The sequence below is a fragment of the Sus scrofa genome, chromosome 13 (assembly GCF_000003025.6).
Source record: "Sus scrofa isolate TJ Tabasco breed Duroc chromosome 13, Sscrofa11.1, whole genome shotgun sequence".
Taxonomy (NCBI): Eukaryota; Metazoa; Chordata; class Mammalia; order Artiodactyla; family Suidae; genus Sus; species Sus scrofa.
Window position 1 is genome coordinate 190,269,241 of NC_010455.5, and position 21,766 is coordinate 190,291,006.

At 42.9% G+C, this 21,766-nt stretch overlaps 3 protein-coding genes across 3 annotated transcripts; 2 read left to right on the forward strand and 1 right to left on the reverse strand.

Moving 5' to 3' along the window:
- On the reverse strand, nucleotides 7,935–16,717 carry ADAMTS1 (ADAM metallopeptidase with thrombospondin type 1 motif 1). The gene is given in 9 exon segments (NM_001144843.1): nucleotides 7,935–9,564; nucleotides 9,726–9,901; nucleotides 10,850–11,025; nucleotides 11,118–11,304; nucleotides 11,795–12,081; nucleotides 12,509–12,676; nucleotides 13,071–13,203; nucleotides 13,830–14,176; nucleotides 15,814–16,717. Coding segments are annotated over 9 exon segments (2,841 nt in total). The 5' UTR covers nucleotides 16,481–16,717; the 3' UTR covers nucleotides 7,935–8,864.
- LOC110256366 lies at nucleotides 16,479–20,291 on the forward strand. The gene is made up of 4 exons (XM_021069841.1): nucleotides 16,479–16,589; nucleotides 16,661–17,250; nucleotides 18,047–18,202; nucleotides 19,045–20,291. The coding sequence occupies exons 1-4, from the start codon at nucleotides 16,479–16,481 to the stop codon at nucleotides 19,058–19,060; spliced, it is 873 nt and encodes a 290-aa protein (XP_020925500.1). The 3' UTR covers nucleotides 19,061–20,291.
- On the forward strand, nucleotides 17,260–21,024 carry LOC110256469. The gene is made up of 2 exons (XM_021070863.1): nucleotides 17,260–18,231; nucleotides 20,362–21,024. The coding sequence occupies exon 1, from the start codon at nucleotides 17,350–17,352 to the stop codon at nucleotides 18,001–18,003; it is 654 nt and encodes a 217-aa protein (XP_020926522.1). The 5' UTR covers nucleotides 17,260–17,349; the 3' UTR covers nucleotides 18,004–18,231; nucleotides 20,362–21,024.

Below are 21,766 nucleotides of genomic sequence, written 5' to 3' on the forward strand. Positions count from 1 at the left end.
CTGACTTTTTGAAACAAGAGACAATTTAGAAATATCTACACTGGTGATAGTACTTTTCACTGATGTGTTGTTGAAGGCAATAAACACCACGACCTTAATAGGCCATTATTCCATCTTAACATGTCACGGTGTTAGTGCTTTACTGGATACACTTTTTCTCTACTGCTAAGGGAAAAATCTTTCTCTGTCCCTCTGGCAGGTACCATAAGGGAAATGAGGACAACTGGAAAGGAAGGTTGAAGCAACTGTAAAAGTTATTTGCACAAAACTTCTTCAATAAAGGGGAATATCGTTGTCACATCTTGGCTTTATTCTTTGTACACATATCTACAAGGGGAACAAGAGTTTATTGTTTTACTCAGTTTGGGCAAATCCTTTGGTTTAATAGATAATCTCGGATAACTGAGAATGTCAGTGTGGAGCTTGCATCCAGACTTATCTCAATGCTGACCTTTGGCTACTTTTGTGCCCTACGCAGCCAAGGAATTATAGGACTTATAGCACAACGAAACGCATATAAGTAGATACACAATCTCTGTGGGGTTTAAGCCTGATAGGAATCTATGAGTTGGATTCTCCTGGCTCTCCTCTGGTTGCTAGGTACACACTTCTTAAACAAAGTGTCAGTAATTCTAAAGATTTATTGTTGATTCATCCTCTTTGCTGATGAATAGGGACAAAGAGGTAGAAAAATGGAAAATGGTGGAAAACACAGATTTGGATTTGAAATGTGATTTTTAATACTTTCAGTGATATATAGTATACATCTCTTTGGAAAATAATTTATAAACTGAAGTTAGAATAGAAAGTCCTTTAGTAATCAACAGACCAATTTATCCATCTTGACTTCTGTCTCTGTGCTTGGAATGGTCATCACGATACAAATACTCTGAAAACTGACTTTCTTTTATGATATACTGCAAAAATCCTCAGATTTTTAAAGAGCTCTTATTGGGGGCAAACAAAACAAAAAACATAGATTGTTTATAATGTCTGGAAACTACTTCGTGGGAAGAACTCATCCAATGAAAACCACTTTAATTAGGTAATTAGAAATTTTTTTTAAAGTAATGAATTATGTTTAAAGCTATTTTTTTCTGATTATAAAAATGTTATCATTAGGTTTTCGTTAGAAAACTTGGAAAATACATAAAGTTATATAAAGAAGAAAATAAAAATATCTGGGTTATTTTTGTGTATATGTACATACGTGTGTGTGTGTGTATGCGCACAGCATGTTAGCATGATGTGGCTTAATGCTTAAGTTGAGAGAGGATAGTTGGATGCCTGGGTTGGAATCCTTGCTGAACTTCTTGCTAACCTGTCTTACTTCAGCCAAGTGGTATAACTTCTCTTTTTCAGTTTCCTTACACATAAAATAGGAATAAAGATAATGTATACATAATGGTTGTTTTTTTATATTATTAACCGAATTAATTTATGAAAAACATGTGGTGAACTTCCAGGACTGTTTATTTTCATTATTTCTAATCTGAGGTTCAAGTTTTGTTATGTCATAAATAGTCTTCAGTATACTCCTCGAGTGGCTGTGTTTAGATTTATGTAGCATTCAGATATAAATCCTGGTCAACCTTTGGAGTTGACAAAAGATTTATTTAGCACAGAGTCTTAGCAGTAGGACTGTCCATCTGGAATAATTTGACTACTTTTGTGGGTTACCCATTAAACAAAAATGGCATTGCACAGGCATAATTCTAGATCCTGGGAAAATAATACTGAGCCAAACAAATGCAGAGCTAAAAAGAATACATGATTTCTCTGAACAGAGACAAGAAAGGAAAATGCAGGGTGTTTTGAGAACTAATCTAGCCTGAGGATTTTAGGAAGGGTTTCCCTGGAAAAGTGGTATTGACTTTGAACTTTAAGAATGACCAGTTTAGAATCCTGGGATGGCCTTTTGGAATCCTGGGATGAAACCAATGGCCTCTGGGAAAGCTACAAGGCAAGGTTGATTGTCTTTTCTGTTTAATGAAAATACTTTTTTCCCCATATTTTTTTTTAAATGGAGGCATATGGAGGTTCCCAGACTAGCGGTCGAATCAGAACTGTACCGCTGGCCTACGCCGCAGCGACAGCAACACCAGATCTGAGCTGTATTTGCGACCTGCACCCCAGCTCACGCAATGCTGGATCCTTAACCTACTGAGAGAGGCCAAGGATTGAACCTGTGTCTTCATGGATACTAGCCAGATTCATTTCCACTGAGCCACAACAGAAAACACAAGGTTTTTCTGAAACAGAAGTTTAACGTTTTTGAGCCAATGAAATCAATCCATTTCTATGTGTTTGTCTTGGTGGTGTAGTATCTTTCACTGTTTCTGTGCTCAGATGTGCTCTCCCATTCAGAGATCAGATAAATATTTCTTTGTATTTGCTAATACTTCCTAAGGTTTCATTTAAATGTTTTAAATTTTTATATATCTGGAATTTAGGTTGACAAACAGTCTGAAAAAAAAAGGCTGTAAATTTTTTTTCCAAGTACATTTCTAAGGTTTTAATTTGAATTAAATTAAATGTTAGAATGGAATGTTTGGAATGTTTCCTCTTTGCTGGCAGATTTATGTTGCTAACTCCATCATATTCTAATTTTTTATGGTTATTGTTATTAAGGTTTATTTCTGAGCTCTCTTTCTCACACATAAATATACTTGTCAATAATTCTTCAAGCACTACCTTTTTTAAGCTGCAATTTTATGGTGCATTTTCAAATCTTGTTGAATAGGTATCTTACATTACACTGTTTTTCAGTTGCATTTCCTGTTATCTTCACCAACGTATTTCTTCAGATAAACTTGAGAATTATGTTATCAAGTTCCAAAAACTTATGGATAGAAGTTTCATCAACTGTGCTAATTTTTAGGACAAAATTTAAACTTTATGACTTACTGTAAAATAAAGTTCTATGTCTCTTGCTTTGTTCAAGTTTTCTTTTATGACCTTGTAAAGTTTTACCTTTTTTCTTTCCTACATTTTTTGGTCTGCCCTGATCTAGAGAGAGGTTTTAAAGACATAGATTTACCCTTATCTGTTGATTTTTCTTTGTCTTTTTAGTAATTTTAAATCGATATATAGATGTTCTATTATTTAGGACTCTTTTTTTTTTTTTATTGTAGATTCTACCTTAATCCACAAGAAATCTTATTCCTTATTTTGCTTAGTGCTTTTCCATCTTAAATATAATTTTGGCTGCTATCATATTCTATTCCTATTTTTTTCTTATTGTTTGCCCAATAAATCTTTGGATTCCTTTGAATACACGTTATTTTGATTTAGATAGTTTTCTTTTACTTATCATGTCATTGGATTTTATTTTTAAACACATCCTGAAGATATTTGTCATTTTCTAGGAAAGTTTAAACAATGTGATGTCATGACAGTGTGGTTGGAGTTCTGTTACCTTATTTTCTGCTTTCTGTTCTTTTCTCTATGGATTATATTTTACATATATCCTCTTTCCATGAAGAGACATTTTTGGGTCTTTGTTTTCCAGAAATAACATTCATCTATGTTTACCTAATTACTAAATGTAAGAATTAATTGGGGTCCTTTGATAAGTAACACAAGTTAGTCAGACAGTGAAAGACGATCATATGATATCACTTCTATGTGGAATCTAAAAAAAAGCATACAAATAAACTTATTTGCAGAACAGAAACAGACCCACAGACTCTGAAAGACTTGTGGTTACTGAAGGGGACAGGTGATGGGGGAGGGGTGGACTGGGGGGTTGGGACTGGCATTTGCACACTGAGGCATATGGAATGATTGGCCAAGGGGACCTGCTACATAGCACAGAGAACTCTACCCGATATTCTGTGATAACTTATGCGGGAAAAAAAATCTGAAAGGAAATGGATGTGTGTTTATGCATAACCGAATCAGTTTGTTGTATAGCAGTAATTATCACAACCTTGTTAATCAACTATACTTCAATAAAACCTTAAAAAATGAAAAAAATAACAGTACAGAATACACATAACTTACCCAAAAAGATATTTCTATCCTACGGTAATTATTCTGTTCCTATGACATCTAGTTTTTTTATTTATTTATTTTTGTCTTTTTGCCTTTTCTGGAGCCGCTCCAGTGGCATAGGGAGGTTCCCAGGCTAGGGGTCGAATTGGAGCTATAGCCGCCAGCCTACACCAGAGCCACAGCAACGCGGGATACGAGCCGCATCTGCGACCTACATCACAGCTCACGGCAACGCCGGATCCTTAACCCACTGAGCAAGGCCAGGGATCAAACCCGAAACCTCATGGTTCCTAGTCGGATTCGTTAACCACTGCGCCATAACGGGAACTCCATATGACATCTAGTTTTAGACTTGATTTATTATTATTATTAAAATATTGCACATTATATATCTTCTCTTTAACTACTATTTTTATATTTCCTGTTAATTTTGAGACCATATTTTCAACAACTACTTATATTTAGCTATAGGTATAACTGGTTTCAATACTTACTATTGTTCTGTAGGTAGAGTGTAGCCTTGCCCAGAAAATACCTCCCACCAAAAAAAAAAAAAAAAAAAAAAGCAGAGAAGCAAAAACATCTCTGGATTCATCCATGTTATTTTTCCCATTTCACATCTATATCCATCTGCAACTCTCAAAGTCTTGAACAGCAGAGCTGACTTCTTTTACCACCTCCATGGTTATCACCCCAGTTCAGCCCATCATAATCATTCATTGCAATTTTTGCAATAGTTTTCTATCTGGCTCCTGTCTGGTCTCCTTTTTTGGGCTAAAATGTTGTCAGATTATGTTTCTTTGTTGCTCAGTTTTTTTCCACTGGCTCCTCACCTCACTCAGAGAAAAACCCAATCTTACTTCCTACTTCTATAGAGTACATTATCTGCCCTCCACTAACCTCTTCTTTCTCCCCTCTCCTTACTGCTCCAGCCACATTGGCCTCTTGCTCTCCCCTCCAAGAAGGTGAGTTTACTCCTACCTGGGGCAGCCACCTGCCTATTGTAATCTCAGCCCTGGGACAGCTGTCTCCAGGCATCCCTCAGGTTTCCTCCAAAATACTATTGAAGAAAACTTTCCTGGATGATTCTACATAAAATTGTCCTCAATTTCCTTCCCACTCCAGCAAGTAAATGGTTTATTGTCCCTTTTTTAAGCAATGGAAACTAAAACAATAGTAATCCTAAAGAAAAAGAAATTATGAGAGCTAACAAAATATGCTAAATTACTAATAGTTGTTTATAATCATGCAAACTTACCCTAAAATAAGAACAATGTGATGAATACAAAGGGCTGTAAGGAAAAGTTCAGGCTTTTAAATTATGGGCAAAAGAGAACATTGAACACAGACCACTTTAGAAAGTTCCAAAATTGAGACCAAAGAGAGTTAAGTGGCTGAGTAGTCATCCTGTGTAGCAATGTATTCCTATGCGACTTTGCATGTTTATGGGTTTATTGTTTCGTGTTCTGCTGCTCTGAAGAGATGGCACAAAACATTTATTGGCTGGGAAAACTTTTTGACCAAATGTAGCATCTCCTATGTTTTATTGTTTTCATTTCTGCCAAAGTTACATGAGCTCCTTCAGGTCACGGAAATATGCAAATGAAAGAACAGATTGCATTTCTATTGGAGTAGCTTGGGTCAATTTCTTTGTTAGGTTTAGCACCCCAACCCTTATATTAATTTTTCTTTTTCTTTTGGGAAACCAATGAGATTAGCAAATTGTAGTGCATCTATTCTTCCTAAATCACATTAAGATCTCTATGACCCTCTTCTAGAAGACAAAGTAAACAAAAAGCAAAAGTTGGAAATGATTTCTGCTGATTTTTGTGTGAAAGCTCTGACAGAAAAATTGTGCTTGTGTGGTGGTGATTGGAATACTAGAGAAAGTGCCCATTGAAAGCTTTGAAAATTAGGGGTTTGAATTAGTTGGTCAAAATCATCCATCTGTACCTGCAACAGAAGTGAGCACAAAAACTTTTCTGCTTTTAAGCAGTTTCCCGGTCAAGGGCACAGGAACCGGATGGATATTTTAAGATGAACTATCTCGGCTGGAGAAACAGAGTAAACTGCTCAGTTGACTGATAAAAGGAAATCTCACCAGTAGAGGGCTGAAGAAAATAGTGTGGCAACTTAAGAAGTGGTTGGGCATTATCTTGAACTGAGAATGTCGTGGTGGAAAAATCTTTTGGCTGTTTTTCTCTCTTTATATCCTGAAATTCAGTCTCCTTGCAACATCTGCAAATGACCTCTTTTTATTATGTTATCATTCTAAATACATTTATTTCATTTATCAAATTGCTTATATAGTGATAGAGGGTATTTCCTGTGTGTGTGTGTAGTAGCTTCTATGTCACTTACTAGGAGGATTTGTACCATAGTAATACAGGCAAATGAATCATTGTGATAAAGTTTTTTGAAGCCAAGAGCCTGTTAGGCCACTGAATTTCCTGGCCAAATTCTATGTTTAACTGAACTCTATGGGACCAGTGTGACTTGACTTTTTACCTTTCAGTCTGGTGGGAAAAAACTTAATCAGAGGATAACATGACTGTTCGCCCCCTGCTCCACACTCTGCCCCACACTTCTGAGAATCTTATCTTCAGCTGCTCAGGGAGAAAACATTTCGACTAATGTTGAGGGCAAATCAGAATTCGCATTAGAATCTGAAATGAGCACGTCACAGAGAACTACTAGAGAAAACGGTTCTAACAGGGGTGAAAAAGAGGATGAAAGTGTAAAGGCAGAAATATCTGTGGTTAAACACATCATCTGAGTCTTCTAGTAAATAAGCTGTTTCCTGAGAGAAATGCAGTTCCTTTGGAAGCAGCCTGAACGTTTCAAGTCACTCATGTACCTTTTCGTACTTAAGATACAATGACATACAAAAGGCCACCAAGAGAGTGGTCTGGGCGTTCTAGGGTTTCTCCAGAGCTCCCCATATATTCCTGAAGAGCAAATGGGACATTTGGAGGGTTCGCCTCACCAAGCACGTCTTTCCCAAATGTAATTTAGAAGCCGTTGTTTTCTACCCATTAGCTTAAATTCTTGCACATAATTTTACTTATGTGATATACTTAAGGAAGAGACACAAGTTCAAAATGCATCCAGAACCCCACCTTTTTTCATTTGTGTTATCCCTTCAGAGGTCAGCAAACTATGCCCACAGAACAAATTTGGCCCGCTCTTTTGTAAATAAAGTTTTATTGGAACACCACCATGCCCATTCACTTAGATACTGTCTACCCCTATTTTCATGCTACTACTGCATGGTTGAGTAGCTGTGACAGAGAGGGTATGACTCACAAAACCTATATACTATTTGGCTCTTTACAGAAAAAGCTTGCCAACCACTGGTATGTATTATGACATCATTAACAAACCTATCCATCACCAAAGATATAATAGATATCTCTCTTTGTAGCAATCACATATACCAAGGATACACAAAGTACATTTCATTAGAACAACATCTTATTTCTATGAGAATTTAAGAAAATATTCTGTCTTCAGATTCAAGATTTGTATCTCAGATTTCCTTCCCAGGAATCAATTCCCATTAAAAAAAAAATAGACACACATTCAAAAAGTGTCCTTTTATTATTTCTAGTAACATATATTGTATAAATACTCTATTCTTACATGACCTTTTACAAAAGCGATATAACTTAAAAGTTTTATCATTAGAAAGAAATGTATAAAAATAAATATGTTATTATAGGCATTTATTACAAACTAGAGTCCTTCTTAGAAGGAACACACAAACCAATACTTATAAAGTACATAGAATTTATAGTAAGATATTTTACTATATACATATGGAAAAAGTCATTCTCTTTAATAGTAGAAGAGCTGAACAGACATTCACCAGGATATGACTGTTGGACCAGCTGCTGGGGATGGACCTGCTACCCCTCAGTAGCCTCCCCACTGCGAGACAAGTGACTTCAATGTCCCCAAACACTGGGGACCCTGTTGTACACACCCCATTCTTGTTCTGGCATTACATCCTTTTTGTGTGATCTTACTGACTTCAGATGCAAACTGCTTTGTTTTGTTTTCACATCCACATTCCTTAAGCAGGCTTACATCAGGAGGAAAGAAAGGTAGGAGGGGCCCAGATCATCCGGCCTCCCCTAGCTTTTAACAGCATCTGATACATCACTGCTTTTTTTTTTTTTTTTCCCCTTGTAGACTGAAATGCCGATTTTACAAATACATAGAATTGTTTCTTCATCAAAATGAGCTCACAAATAAAGACACAATAATGACACAAGAAAGGAAGGATGGAGTCAGGTGAGTCATTTCTCATGCTGGACAATCTTGGATTCTTAGCTCTCAATAGAAGCGATGGCATGAACATTCTCTGAAACCACAGCAGCCATGAACAGAGCTGGTTAAAGATCCTATGCAGACTCCTTTCTCACTCCAGCCTTAGTGAAGTAAAGGAAGCCCTATCTTAAGCCCAAAACCTCATCTTCCTCCTGCTTTTCATGTCCCAACCTCCATGATACAAAGCACTTCATCGGTACCAGGAAACAAGGATTACCTTATTTCTTAGTTACTTTGACAATTGTTTCTATTTCTGTAAAAACTTGTCACAGACGTAACAGAAGAAATAATAATGCCCTGGGGCTTTATCATGCTCTATCATTGGTCAGATACGAATAATCCTCAGGAACTACCCTATCAAATTTGTAACTGGCAGGAAATTCTGATGACCTAACTTCTTTTCTACCTACCTCTACCTCGCAACTCATCGCCACACCTCGCTGATCACTGGCAAGGTGCCCTGGATTCCTCCAGCCTTCTTGATTTCAGTGCATCAGCCCTTCCCCACTGCCCTCTGCCCTCAACACAGCCCCTGCTTAACTGCACTCTGCCATCGTGCAGAAATCTATGTAATGTTTAGGTTTCTTTAGAGGATCGCAGCTCTCATGCGCCAACACCCCCCCATCATGGGACAGACACTGCAAGGTTCTCTTTTTGTAACCCTTCCCGCAAGTCTTGGAACATGGCGACCAGTCCCCCAGCTGCCAATGTGGGCATGGCAGGTCCGCGCAAGGTCTGGTGCTGGCTGGCTTCACTTCCTTGGCACACTCGGAAGCAGGCTGCCCATTGATGTCTCGGCACTCCACCAGCCTTCTCTGCACACCTAGTCCGCATGTCTTGGAACACTCGCCCCACTCTTCAATGACCCACTCTGAGAAAGTAGGGATGGCATTGAAAGATTCCTTCTTCTTCTTCACAAAATAAGTGTACTTAATTTTTGGTCGAAGGGCATTGCCCACCGTCAGGACTTGGATGGTTAAGGGCTCCTTGAGGGGGCTAAAGCTTCGAATTCTTTCCAGCGCTGCGGAGGAACCGCTGTATCTCAAGACACTACCTTTGTATGTGATGTCTTGCTCTAAAGTGGACAAAGTGAAGTCGCCATTCAGGATGTATGTGCCATCGGCAGCTTTGATGGCAAGGAAGCTTCCATTATTTCTGGAACCCCTCTGATTTCGCTGTTTCACTTCAATGTTGGTGGCTCCGGTTGGAATTGTGACGATATCATGATAGCCAGGTCTGTAGGTGAGAAACACAGATAAAAAATCTCTCATTTGCAGCCTAATTACATTGCTTAGCTCAAAAACTAGGTAATTTTTAAGAATGTAATTTTTGCTAGAGCTTTAAAAAGTTACATTCAAATGACAGGACTTTTGGGAGGATGGTGTCTTAACACTTACTTTGCACTCGTAACTGATCCTGATATCTTCTTGCATGTAGATCCATTTCCTCCACAAATGCCACATTTATCGAACTTCTTTTTGGAATCTATGATGCGATCACAACCAGCCTTTACACACTGTCCTTGCACGCAGACAGAGGTGGAATCTGGGCTACAAGGAGTACCATCTACCACCTGAAAGAGGAAGAGCATGTACCTGGGGTCACACATTAACAAGAGCAGGAAAACTCTGAAATTAACATTATACTCCATCCTTAACATTAAATCTCTGCTTTCCTGACCATCAAAATTAAAACAGTCCTCAACGCATGTCACACACTACCCTTCTCTTTGCTTTTTTCCCACAGACATCTGGAAAAAAAAAAGGTTAATTTTTTTGGATTATTTATTTACTATCCTATCTCACTTTTAGCTAAAGTCACTGAAAGCAGAGCTTGTTGTCAACCTGTTTACTGCTATATCCTCAGTGTCCAGAATAACATCGGGCAGCAGTAGGTGCTGCTTGTATACGATCATTTGTATGTCGAATCTACAACCGGGGATGTTTTCATAGCCTACAGTGAAAATGACACAGGATAATCTCAACCAGAGTCAATTCTAGTTCTACCTCGGAGCCAGATTTATCCTCTCAGCAAAACAATGCTTCTACTCATTCCATACATGTCGGCAGACACAAGAGTTCAATGCTCAGACGTTCAAAAGGTCCATTTGCACGTGCTACTGCTAGCCACCCAGTAACAAGAACTTTGGATTGTACCTAAATTATTTTCCAAAACCACTGGATGGGTGCCATGTTAATACATAATTTATCCAACCATGCATAAAGGGCTTTTCTTCATAGGTAAAAGTAATACGTCATTGCAAGAATCCTAAGTGCTAGATTCAAGCTTCATTCATAACCTAAAAGAGCACTAAACTCAAAGTGGGCAGTTGCTAAAGTTTTGAGAGGCAAAGCAAGTCTTAACTTAAAATTGAACACATTAAATAAAAGAACGTACAAGAGGGGGTGAATGAAAAGAGCATGAACCTGGTGTCACACATTAACAAGAGCAAGAGAAGATGCTAGGGTAACTCTGAAATTAACCAAGCCAAGGCCTTGGTTCTTAGGCGAAAAGTCACTACCTTGGGCTGCAGAACGAAGAAGTAGCCAATGCCTTTGGCCTGACAGATGAGCTTGCACCTGTCCTTGGGTGAGACTCCAGCGTACTTGGGTGTCCACTCCACAGGTGGCCCACTGCCAAAGGAAGCTTTGGAGAATTCATTGTGTGCCTCACACTGTTCCTCTCTAAAGGTTTTTCCTGGAAGGAGAAGGAGATCATGACAGTGTGAGTTTCCAGTCTTCAGCGGTGCCCGTTTCACAGCACATCCCCTCCGCCCTCTCTCTACTCACCATTATTTTCCGGACAGTCCTCGATGTTGCAGGACCTGTAGCGCACGCGCTTGCCCTCGCAGTACTTCCCTCCGTTCTTGGGGACTGGGTTGTCACACTCCCTCATGGTGTACTGAACTCCTCCACCACACGTTCTGGAACAATCTCCCCAGGGACCCCACGGCCCCCAGCTTCCATGAACAGGAGTCTAAATGAAGACACAGTTGCATCAGAGTTAGAATCCTCATCAAAGACCTTTTAAAGGGAGTTCCCCTTGCGGCTAAGTGGTTAATCAACCCAACTAGTATCCATGAGAAAGTGGATTCGATCCCTGGCCTCACTCAGTGGGTTAAGGATCTGGCATTGCCATGAGCTGTGGGGAACGTTGAGACACAGCTCAGATTCTGCGTTGCTGTGGCTGTGGCACAGCCCAGCAGCTACAGCTCTGATTCGACCCCTAGCCTGGGAACTTCCAAATGCCATGGGTGGGGCCCGAAAAAGACAAAAAAAGAGAGACCTTTTAAGGGATAAGAGACAGTCAGGGGACGAAGAATCAATGATAACAATACTTCATCCTATATCCCTGGCAGGACACAGGTCCAGGTGCTAAATCTAAATCGTTATCAAATGTCTTAGCACCACTTGGTCTCTATCAATTCAGACTTTGGAAGGAGTGTGACTTGTGGTGAAAAACTCACATCAAAATGCTTCTTGTCGGTCTTGTTCACGCACTTGCCGTTGACACACCATTTCCCTTCTCCACAGCTGGTGCCGTCAGCCCAGGGGAAGTGTTTGGTTTGGCACACCAGCAATCCACCTGAGGTGCCCGTGCACCAGAGGGTCGTGCAAGTGCTGGCTGGGTCAGGGCAGTGTTTGGACTCCTCCCCAAACGTAAACTGGCACTGCCGGTTGGCATCATACAAGGTCCCGGGGAGGTCAGAGGGGAGCTGTATGGGGCTCTGGGGCTTGTCCATCAAGCATTCTCCTGCAAAGAAAAATGCCAACGAATATTAATAAATAGTAAATTAAAGCATGCAGGAGGAAGACCTGGCTTCAGAAAATACTTCTCCTGAGAGATATGCAGCAAATCAATTTGAAAGCTGTAGAGTTTGGGAGGAACATGCCAAAGAGATTTAAATGATTACTCAGATATTACCCTCAATGGGGTACTTCGGCACTAACAATGACAGGAAATTACTGTCCTGTTAAAGACTCAAGTGAATGTACTGGGAGTTACTTGGCCAGAAGCGCTATCTTTTGTTGGAAAGGAAGACCTAAAAATGGATGTTCTGGACAATGGAAATTTGGAAGGAGAGACAATAAAAAGAACAGAAAAGAAAGAGGTGGTTTCACTGGTAGCCTGCACGTGGATGGTTGGCTAACAGCTAGAAAGAGAATCTGGAGCCTCTTACCGTGACCGTTATCCAGAAATGAGGTAATCATGTAGGCGCTGCAGGGAGACCAGGGCTGGCTGCGGTCCAGATTGGAAAGCATTGACGCCATCATGTGGGAATCCCGGTTGACACCATTCAGGCTTGCACATTGCTTGGCATCATCATGAGGCATGTTAAACACATGGCCTAAGAAGAAATCCAAAACCCGCGTTAAAGTATAGGTCATCTGCAGCAATTGCTTTCTTCCCCAACAAAGACGCATTTGTCTTAAAGTGATATTTCTAGAGGAGAGAAATGTATCTTGGAGACAATCTATCTTAGAGACAATGTCTGCATTCCACAGAATGTGAATAAACTTGTGCATTGCCAAATATGTCCCTAGATCCTGCTATCTTATTTTGAATTTCTAATAAAAATGACCATGTTTAGAACAGTGGGAAAATATTTTCTGCAGTTTCTAGAGAGCTCTGGCAACTACAATAGCAATATAATGTGCAGACTCTCCCTCTGGGATCAATACAGAGTTTATCCGTTTGAATTCAGGAAGTGGATTTAACTCTTCGCTCTGAAACAGACTTACCTAATTCATGGGCTGTGGTGAAGGCAGCTTGTAAGCCATCATCTTCTATAACAGAGCAGCTTCTACTGGGATCACACACAGTTCCAACATCCGCCATCCCAAGAGTATCACACGTCTGGGCCCCACACAGGTCCTAAGAGAAGCAAAGGTATGTGATTATTAGTAGGGACAGAGCATGAACCTTGGGGTCTGGCTTTTTGGCAGGATTTAGCTTCACCTGTGTTTTGGAGCATCTACATTCATTGCTGTTGAGGGTTCTTTTTTTTTTTTTTTTTGTCTTTTTGCCTTTTCTAGGGCCGCTCCCTCTGCAAATGGAGGTTCCCAGGCTAGGGGTCTAATCGGAGCTGTAGCCACCGGCCTACACCAGAGCCACAGCAACGGAGGATCCCAGCCGCGTCTGCAACCTACACCACAACTCACGGCAATGCCAGATCCTTAACCCACTGAGCAAGGCCAGGGATCGAACCAGCAACCGCATGGTTGCTAGTCGGATTCGTTAACCACTGTGCCACGACGGGAACTCCTGAGGGGTTCTTTTAAGAGTACTTTGTGTGACTTTAAGATTTTCCCTAATGCTATTCAAATAGGACTGTGAAAGGTGAGATTAAAATTACAGAAGAAATAAGGAAGATTAACCATGCTAGCCAATGAAAAAAAATGTAAGGGCAACATATGGGTAAAATGCCTTACATGCATTTGTCTGTTGCAAAACCGACTCCCAAGAGAGTCCTATCATAATGGACCATGTCTTCTTCTCACCTGTCTGGTAAAAAGAATTGCAGTGTCGTAGTGCTCTGCGTCCCGGTCACTGGGCGGGTTGTGCTGCTTTTGCCAGTTGCAGAAGTTCCGAAGCGTGAGGGCAGCGTTGGAGGTGATTTCTGGCCCCTTCTGTTCCTCGTAGATGACCAGGATCTTCACCACCACCAGGCTAACTGAATTCCGAATGCTGGGGTGTTTGTATAACCGGGCTGCCACCGAGAACAAGGTGAGAAGGTAATGCTTTAGACCACTGCCGTGGAACTCTGCCATGGACTGGTCGGCCACAAGCATGGTTTCCACATAGCGGGGGCTGGACACAAATCGCTTCTTTCTCAGGCTTCCAGTTCCTGTAAAGACACAAGAAAGATGGTTTGCTCAGGGGCAGTCTTGCCAGGAATAGTTACCTTTCCGGAGTATATAAGGAAAGCCTCCCTAGTCAAAGCAAATAATACCAAAATACATCCGGAGCAATGATAACAAAAATATTTGCATCTCTTTTCACAGAAAATGTTATTTTTAAAGTTTTCTCTTTTACTTTAAATAAACAGGCCATGTGCTCCTGAGGGGCTGGATGTCTTTTTTCTTTTTCTTTTTCTTTTTTTTTTTTTTTTTTTCTGAGCAGGATTTCTTTTTGTCCTTCCTGAAATCATAAAATCTGCAAAAAGCAGTGTGCCAGTGTGCACATCTTTCTCCTCAGCCGTAGTAAAATCTTGGAGCGAGGGGAGCAGGCAGAGCCCCTGAGTCACTCTTTCACAGGCCAGGACTCAAATCCTGAATGAGATCATCGGGCTCCACGTGGAAGGCCCAGGGCAGGGCTGGGGCCTCTGCCAAGGGGCGGGGCCTAAAAGGAATCTCAGCCTGCACTATTTGGCTCTCTCATTCCAGGGGTCCCGGGGGTGCTCTGCTCTTGCCAAATCCAGGCACAAGGACCACCTACTCTGCCCAGCAGCCTACTGCCCCACTCCCTCTGCCCCAGGGGGAAATAAGCTCCAGCCTCGAACACGGGCCAGGGCTGATGATTAAAAAAAAAGAGCCCCGAGACTCCTGATGGAGCCCCAGCCCCTAGAGAAGTCCTAAACTGGGCTTTGACTATGTAACTGCTTCAAGGAGCAGATGTGCTGCGGGAAAACAGAATCCTACCAAGTCAAGAAAGAAAAAAAGGCACCCAAGTGAGAGAACGGAAAGCACTCAAGAGTAAGCGCTGCACACAAATGAGAGAGTCAAGAGGAGGCGTAGCAGGAAGGATCGCGGTGACTAACACTCAACAGGGCTTCAGAGCAGAATTATGGCCGCGAGAGGGAGCGCAAACCAGGAGGCGGGTGGGAGGCACGGAGAGGCGGGGCGCTCCGGGCAGAGACCTCCCAAGCAGGTTCCGCACAGGGCCCCGCCGCCGCCAGCCCGCGGGCTGAGCCTCTTAAAGGGGGAAGGGGACAGAGGCCAGCAGAACCGAGGTCCGAGCGCAGCTGTCCAGGCTCGCGGGCTGCACATTCCGAGGTCGCCACCGCTCCTCCGCCCTCCATCTCCGCCCTTCTCTGGGCTCAGGGTGTTCAAAGTGGCAGCGGTTACAAAACTAAGCGTCAAGTTGCAACCCGACCAACGAACACACGAACAGTGTTTAAGAAGAAATTAACAGCGTGGACAGAAGTCGCACAAGCTCACATTCAACTCAAGTGGGAGGAACGGGGTTAGCAGCTCTCTCTTCCCTATGAAAACGCTTTTCCTTAGTCAGCAGAAAATCATTGATTTGTCTGTCCCCTCTTGATCATTCATTATTAAGGCCAATGGAATTAAGTTTTCTACCCGGATTTGGTTAGTTCAGCAACCCAAACCTTTTAAGCCTCATTGCTCCACGTCTCGTCCTGTCCGCAGACACAGGCTCCTGTGTGCGAACAGGACTTTACCCTCAAGTCGCGCAGCACCGATAAAGGTGGGAGAGTGAGATAAATGGAGAGACAAGTGGGAGGAACTCTTCTGAGACTCGTACCTGTTGACTGTCCAGCGCGCTGTGGCTCCCAGTTCTGCGGCGGCCACTGCGCCGCGGCGTCCTCGCCCTCCGACCCCGCGTCCTTAGCGAGCTGGGTCTCGTCGTCCAGGACCCCGCACTTGGCGCCGCCGCCTCCCCGCCGCCTCCGCCGCAGGAGATGGAATTGGGGCCGCGCGAGCGGCTCCTCCCCGGCGGCGGCGGGGGCGAGGCTCACTGCGGCGGCGGCGGGCGCGGGCTGGATGAAGTACTCCTCACCCTGCAGGTAGAAGGCACCGCGCACGCCCTCGCAGAGGCTAAGAGCAGCGGCGGAACTGGGGTCCCGGTTCACCGTGCCGGAGTAGAAGCAATGCGCCAAATCGCCGGCTGGATCAGAATGCGACGCGTTGGGTCCGGGTCTTCGTCCTACAGTCTGAAGCGTGAAACCGGGTGCTAGGAAGCCACGATCCGGCTGCAGCTCCAGGCGCAGCTGGCTGCCGAAGGCGTCCAGGAGGAGGTGCGTGGTCCCGTGTGCCAGGTCGCGCTCCAATGCCGGCAGCACCAGCTCCTCATCCTCCTCAACTGGGCGCCCGTGCGCGCCCTGCAAGACTAGCAGCGTTGTGGCCGCGGTGAGCAGCAGCAGCGTGGGCGCAGACTGCGAGCCCCAAGACCGTCGCGCCGTGTTCCCCATGTCGCCTCCTGCGGTGCGCCTTCGGAACCCTGCGAGGACCGCTTGCTGCACCAGAGCCCCGGGAGGCACCGCGCGCCGCCGCACGCTCAAAGAAGGGGCTATTGTTCCGGCCCGGAGCACAGAGCCTCGCGCTGGTCAGGCTCAGGATTGTTAAAGTTAATTACTATGATTCTTTAAAAGTGCGCGCGGAGCCGGTCGCGGATAGGGCTCCCTGAGTCACTAAAGAGGAGACGCTGCAGATGTGCCGGCGCGCGGGAAGTTTTTCTTCCAGCAAGAGTTGGAGGCACCGTGCAGCAGGCGCTGACCGGGTGTCTGCTGGGACGTCTCCGGGGCAGGGGCGACGGGCCACACGAGGATCAGTGCCTGGAGCCCCTCTTCGCCCTCCGCCTTGCTCGCGGTGCACCCCGCTCTGCGCTGGGGTCTGTTCTCTCGGCCCTACTGCGCGCCCTAGCTGTGCAACGGACCCAGGCTCTGAGCCGCTTTCCAGCGAGTGCAAGAACCAGGCTGCCCGGCCGCCCTTTTATATCTTCGATAGTCTCCACCCACCCCTTTACCCCCTTCCTCCTCCCTCTTGGCGGCCTTTCTATCCCCAGGACACCGCCCCCTAAACTCTCGGTGCTAAACCTCTCTCAGCGCCGCCGGCGGGGGCGGGGGAGGGGGCGGCCTCCGCGCTGGCTCCGCGCCCCTGGCTCGTCAGTCTCGCGGCGGAAGACGCAAGAGGGGGCTCTGGGACCAGCACTTTGTACGTCTGGGGCTGCAACAGGGAGAAGGTACTCCCTTAAGCCGCCCCTTCCCTGCCACCCTCTCTTTCCGCCGTCCCTCTCGGGCGGGAGCGCAATTCGCGAGCAGGGTTGCACTTTCCAGGAGGGATGGTCGGGGTGGAACGCGGGGTCGCATCTGCAAGATTTCCCTGCCCGGAATCTGTCCCCACGCCTCCTCTTCTCACCCCGCTCCTCCCCGCCGTCAGCCCCCTCCTCTTCCATCTGGGAGGTGAGCCAGGGCTGCCCTTTCTAGAAAAAACTACCCCGCTCCACCTTTTCATCCCCCCTGGCCCGCCACAGGCCGGCTTGTGGCAGCGGGCTCCCTCTCCGTCCCGGCTTTTCTCAGAAAAGCTTGATTGGGCCGGAGCTTCCCCTAGAAAGCGTGCCTGGGTGAGGAGGCCAGGAGCCACTTTCCAGTTACTTGATTTTAACATGGGTTCTCATTCATCTTCACCCCTTTCTCTTACCCCTCCGTCCCCGTCCCCCTCCGCCCTTGGTCTCAGAGACTTCACAGTGGGGACTCGGGTTCACACTTCCGGAATAGGTGGTCTGAAACGCGGTTCAAGTCCCCAGAGCCCAGGGAGGGAACTGCGCATTTTCTCCGTTCGAGAAATGAAATCCACTCCCGCCCAGTCTGCCTTCTTCCATCTACTAGCAGCTGCAGGCCGCAGGCCAGTTTGGCACAAACATCAAGGAACCCCACTTCTTCACCGGGGGAGCGGAGGGATGACTGGGGCTAGAAAGTGTGCAGTGAGAAATTAGGCCGGCGTCTTCCTTCTCCGACCCCGCCTCCCTCTTCCCCCAGGAAAGGAAAAGGCTGCCTCTGCGTTAGGAAATTCCACCTCGATCGAGGTCCCAAAGCCGAGCAGCCGATCCTTCGAAAAAGAGGGAGGGGCTCAATGACACAGAGGAAGGAAATGTTTCATAACGCTTCCCCAGGCGGAAAACCACGGGGACAATGGTGAGAACGACCGCCGCCCCCCATTCCAGGTCAGACCCGTGTCCCTCACACTCGCGAGCTCCCACTTCCTCGTCCGGCCCGGTCCCCTGTCTCGCAGCCCCCGCCCCTCGGTTTTCACCAAGTTTGATCTTGGCCCTTTCCTCACTCCTCCCGAGATCTTCCCGGCGTCATCCTGTTCCAGCCAGAAGCGTCCCCTGCAAGTCCTCCAACGCATAGCTCTTCCAGCTTTTCCTTTGCAAAAAACTTTCCAGCTTCCTCTTTTCTCTCGGATTTCTAGATAGCCCTCTTGAAAAACAAAAGCTTTGCTTTCTACTCTTCAGGAAAGATCACTGGAGAAAGAGCGGCACAGAGAAGCAAAAATGCTTCACTCTTGAAAAGGCTTAAAACCACCTCTGGTGCTCACACACTTAGACATGGATGCTTGCTTAAATGTGATTTTCCTCTCCTAAGGTCATTGTCCTAGACATACACAGGAGTATGTTTGAACAGCAGTGTAAGGTATCTCACTGGCCAGTTATTTCTTTGCTCTTCCAGTGTCCCGCTATCTTACTAATATTTTGGCCCTCTTTCTGTCCATCCTTTTCACCCAATCTCTCATTCCATTCCTTCAGTTTTTTCTTTCAAGTTTATTATTGATATAGACACTCATAAATGGCCCCATTCATTTATACATTGTCTAGCCTAACTCATACTCATCTTTGAACTAACTGCTTCATAAGTTTCATTTCCCAAATATCCCTACTCCAGACCTTAAAAAATATATATATATATATTTATATTTACCTCTTGGGTGGTTTTTTTAATGTTCTGTTTTTATCATTTCAATTGTTCTTTTTCTCCAGCTTGATGAAAGGGTAGTTACTTAGGAGATCGTTTGAGGAAAAGTCATTTTACCCTTACAAGATCTTGACTGTGGAATCATGAAAACATGATGGCAAAGCCATCAATGCATTTTTAAATCCCTTCCTCAGAAGAGGGCTCTGGACAAGACCAAGACTTGGTGACCAGCAGTTAGGGCCTCAGACTAGTTTGGAATGCTGACTTCAGACACTTGAAGTGGCCCAGGGGCTCAGAGGCTTAACAGGTCCGTATAAGAGAAAATGGGATTCCCTTGAATTGGGACAGGATAGGAAATTCAGAAGACCAGCAGAAAACTTGTCATTTTCTAGAAACTCATATAATGCATCCCAATCTTTCAACTTTCCTACATAAGCTTCAGCTTTTAAAATGTACGAATGCGGGTTGGACCTTTAGTTCATTTCTGCTCCTGGTGCATTCTTTTTGGGGGTTTGTTTAAGTCAAGGCATGTATTTCTAATCTTGTATGGCTTACTTCAAATCTACTCTAATTTTTGCACTTTTCACATTGTATATCCAAACGGAGCTGAAAAAACAGAGAGCTCAAGGCAAAAGAATGGCCAGGAACATGGCTTTTTTATTCACTGGGTTCCTCTCCAGATTTCTGTTCTTTTTCATAATGATTCCAATCTGCTGTGCACCTGTAGTTCTGGGAAATGATTCTTTTTTAATCGCTTCAACAGAGGCATGGATGTAGGAGCTGCCAATTACTAAGCTTGAAAAACTTCATGCATGGTCAGAAGAACATTTAATCTACTTTTTTTGTGTGTTTTTTAAAGATCAGCACTGTTTGGGCATTTGTGGTAACACACAAATATATATGTTTATATTTATCAAGAAAATTGTGACTTGAAAAAATAATTTGGTGTAGAAACAAGACCAACAGAACAGCATTTGTACATGGCACTAGTAAAAGTGACATGTACTTCTGGGTCCTTGTAAGTTCCACACTCTTACCCTTGTAAAATACTTGCTCTTTGATTTAAGCATGCACCCAAAAGATCTCACTCTGTCCCAAACTCTGCCAAATTTCTGGTTTTTCTTTTTGTAGAATACATATGTGCATATAAACATAAATCCTGATATGTTTTATTGACCTTGACCAGTTTTTATTATTTGTAGAGATAACAAAACTTTTAATAAAAGTTAAAATGTTTGATATGAAAATAGTCTAACCATGAAGTTTGACTTTTTAAAAGAGTTCTTCTCTGTTAACAGAGAAAAAAAGTTTCATGCATTTTCAAGTAAAACAAACAAATATTATTTTTTATTTTTATATGTTTGTATGTTTCTGTATTACAGATGCAATACACCTCAATTGATAATTCTCAAGAAGCCTATAGCAAATTAAGTATTCAACAAGTGACAATGAGATGAAAGAATCCAGTCGTACACAAGAGCTATTAGCATTGTTTCAGTGTAAACATTCTATACAGAAATGATTGATATATTTATTCCATAAACATGTAATGAATGCTGTTATTCATATTTTCATGCCATAGGATTTACCAACTAGGCATAGAAAAGCTGTTTAGTATTAGTGCTCCTTTTGGGAACATATGTTGTAAAATAATATTGGACAAATGCATATTTTATTTGATTATAAATGGGAAAATAGAAAAAATCTATTTTAAGCAGCTTATATACCCAGAAATAATAACAAATATTGAAGACAGAAAAATGAACATAAATTACATTTGGATTTACAATTGCTGTGATCCCAGAGTCCCACATTTCCAAGAATCTGTCCAAGCCTCAAATGTCCCAGATGGTAAAGCAAAATTGGGGGCTAAGAAATGATTCTGACCCATATTTTTTAATAAAATTCCTTTTGGCATTATAACTGTCTAATTTTTTGATAGGTATGTTGTCACAGACTTGTCACTGCTGTTGTTTCCAATGATGAAATTTTATTTAAATTCTGAATGGGAATTTTCTGTCAATAAAAAATTCCACCTTAAAAGATTCACAGTCTGTAGTGCTTCTTTCGCAGTCCACCAGGTGGCGACAGTCTACAACAAATGATGTACAGTTCTGTGTATAGGATGTTTTTTCTTAGTTTATTGGGAATTTGCAAATTGCACATTTCAATCATATTTAATAAATTTTTAAGAAATTTTAACTTTAGGTATCTTAGGAAGCATATTTTTACTATTATAATGGTAAATGTATTTTCGTTCTTAAAATAATAATAAAATGCCTTAGCCAACTACTTTTCAATCATGTAGCTCTATTAGCTTCAACCAAAGATCAATTAAACTTAAGAAAAAAGAAAGCTAATGCTAAGAAAATAGTGTGGATTATTTTTATTCATCTTTTGAAAGCTTTATTTAAATCAAATGAAAAGATCATAGATATTATAACTCACTAAAACAAATTAAAATTCATTAAGGAAATTTATTAAGTCTTACAGTATGCTTAGCCTAAATTAATGCTTGCCTTCAATGCTAAAGTTTAATACTTAATTGTCAATACTAACATTAACTCATTTTCTTGGTTTAGAGATTTTTCTTAACCAACAAAAAGAAAGAACTTCAAGAGCAAAAAAGACATGATAAAATGTTCTACCACCAGGTGGTGACAAAAGATAAAATTTAAAATGGCTCTTAAAGCATGAGTACTGCTTGTAAATGTGACTACTCTCAATATAAGTGATTTCCTAGTGTCATGTGAATTTAAAACTCTATTCTAGGCATGTTTCATTACT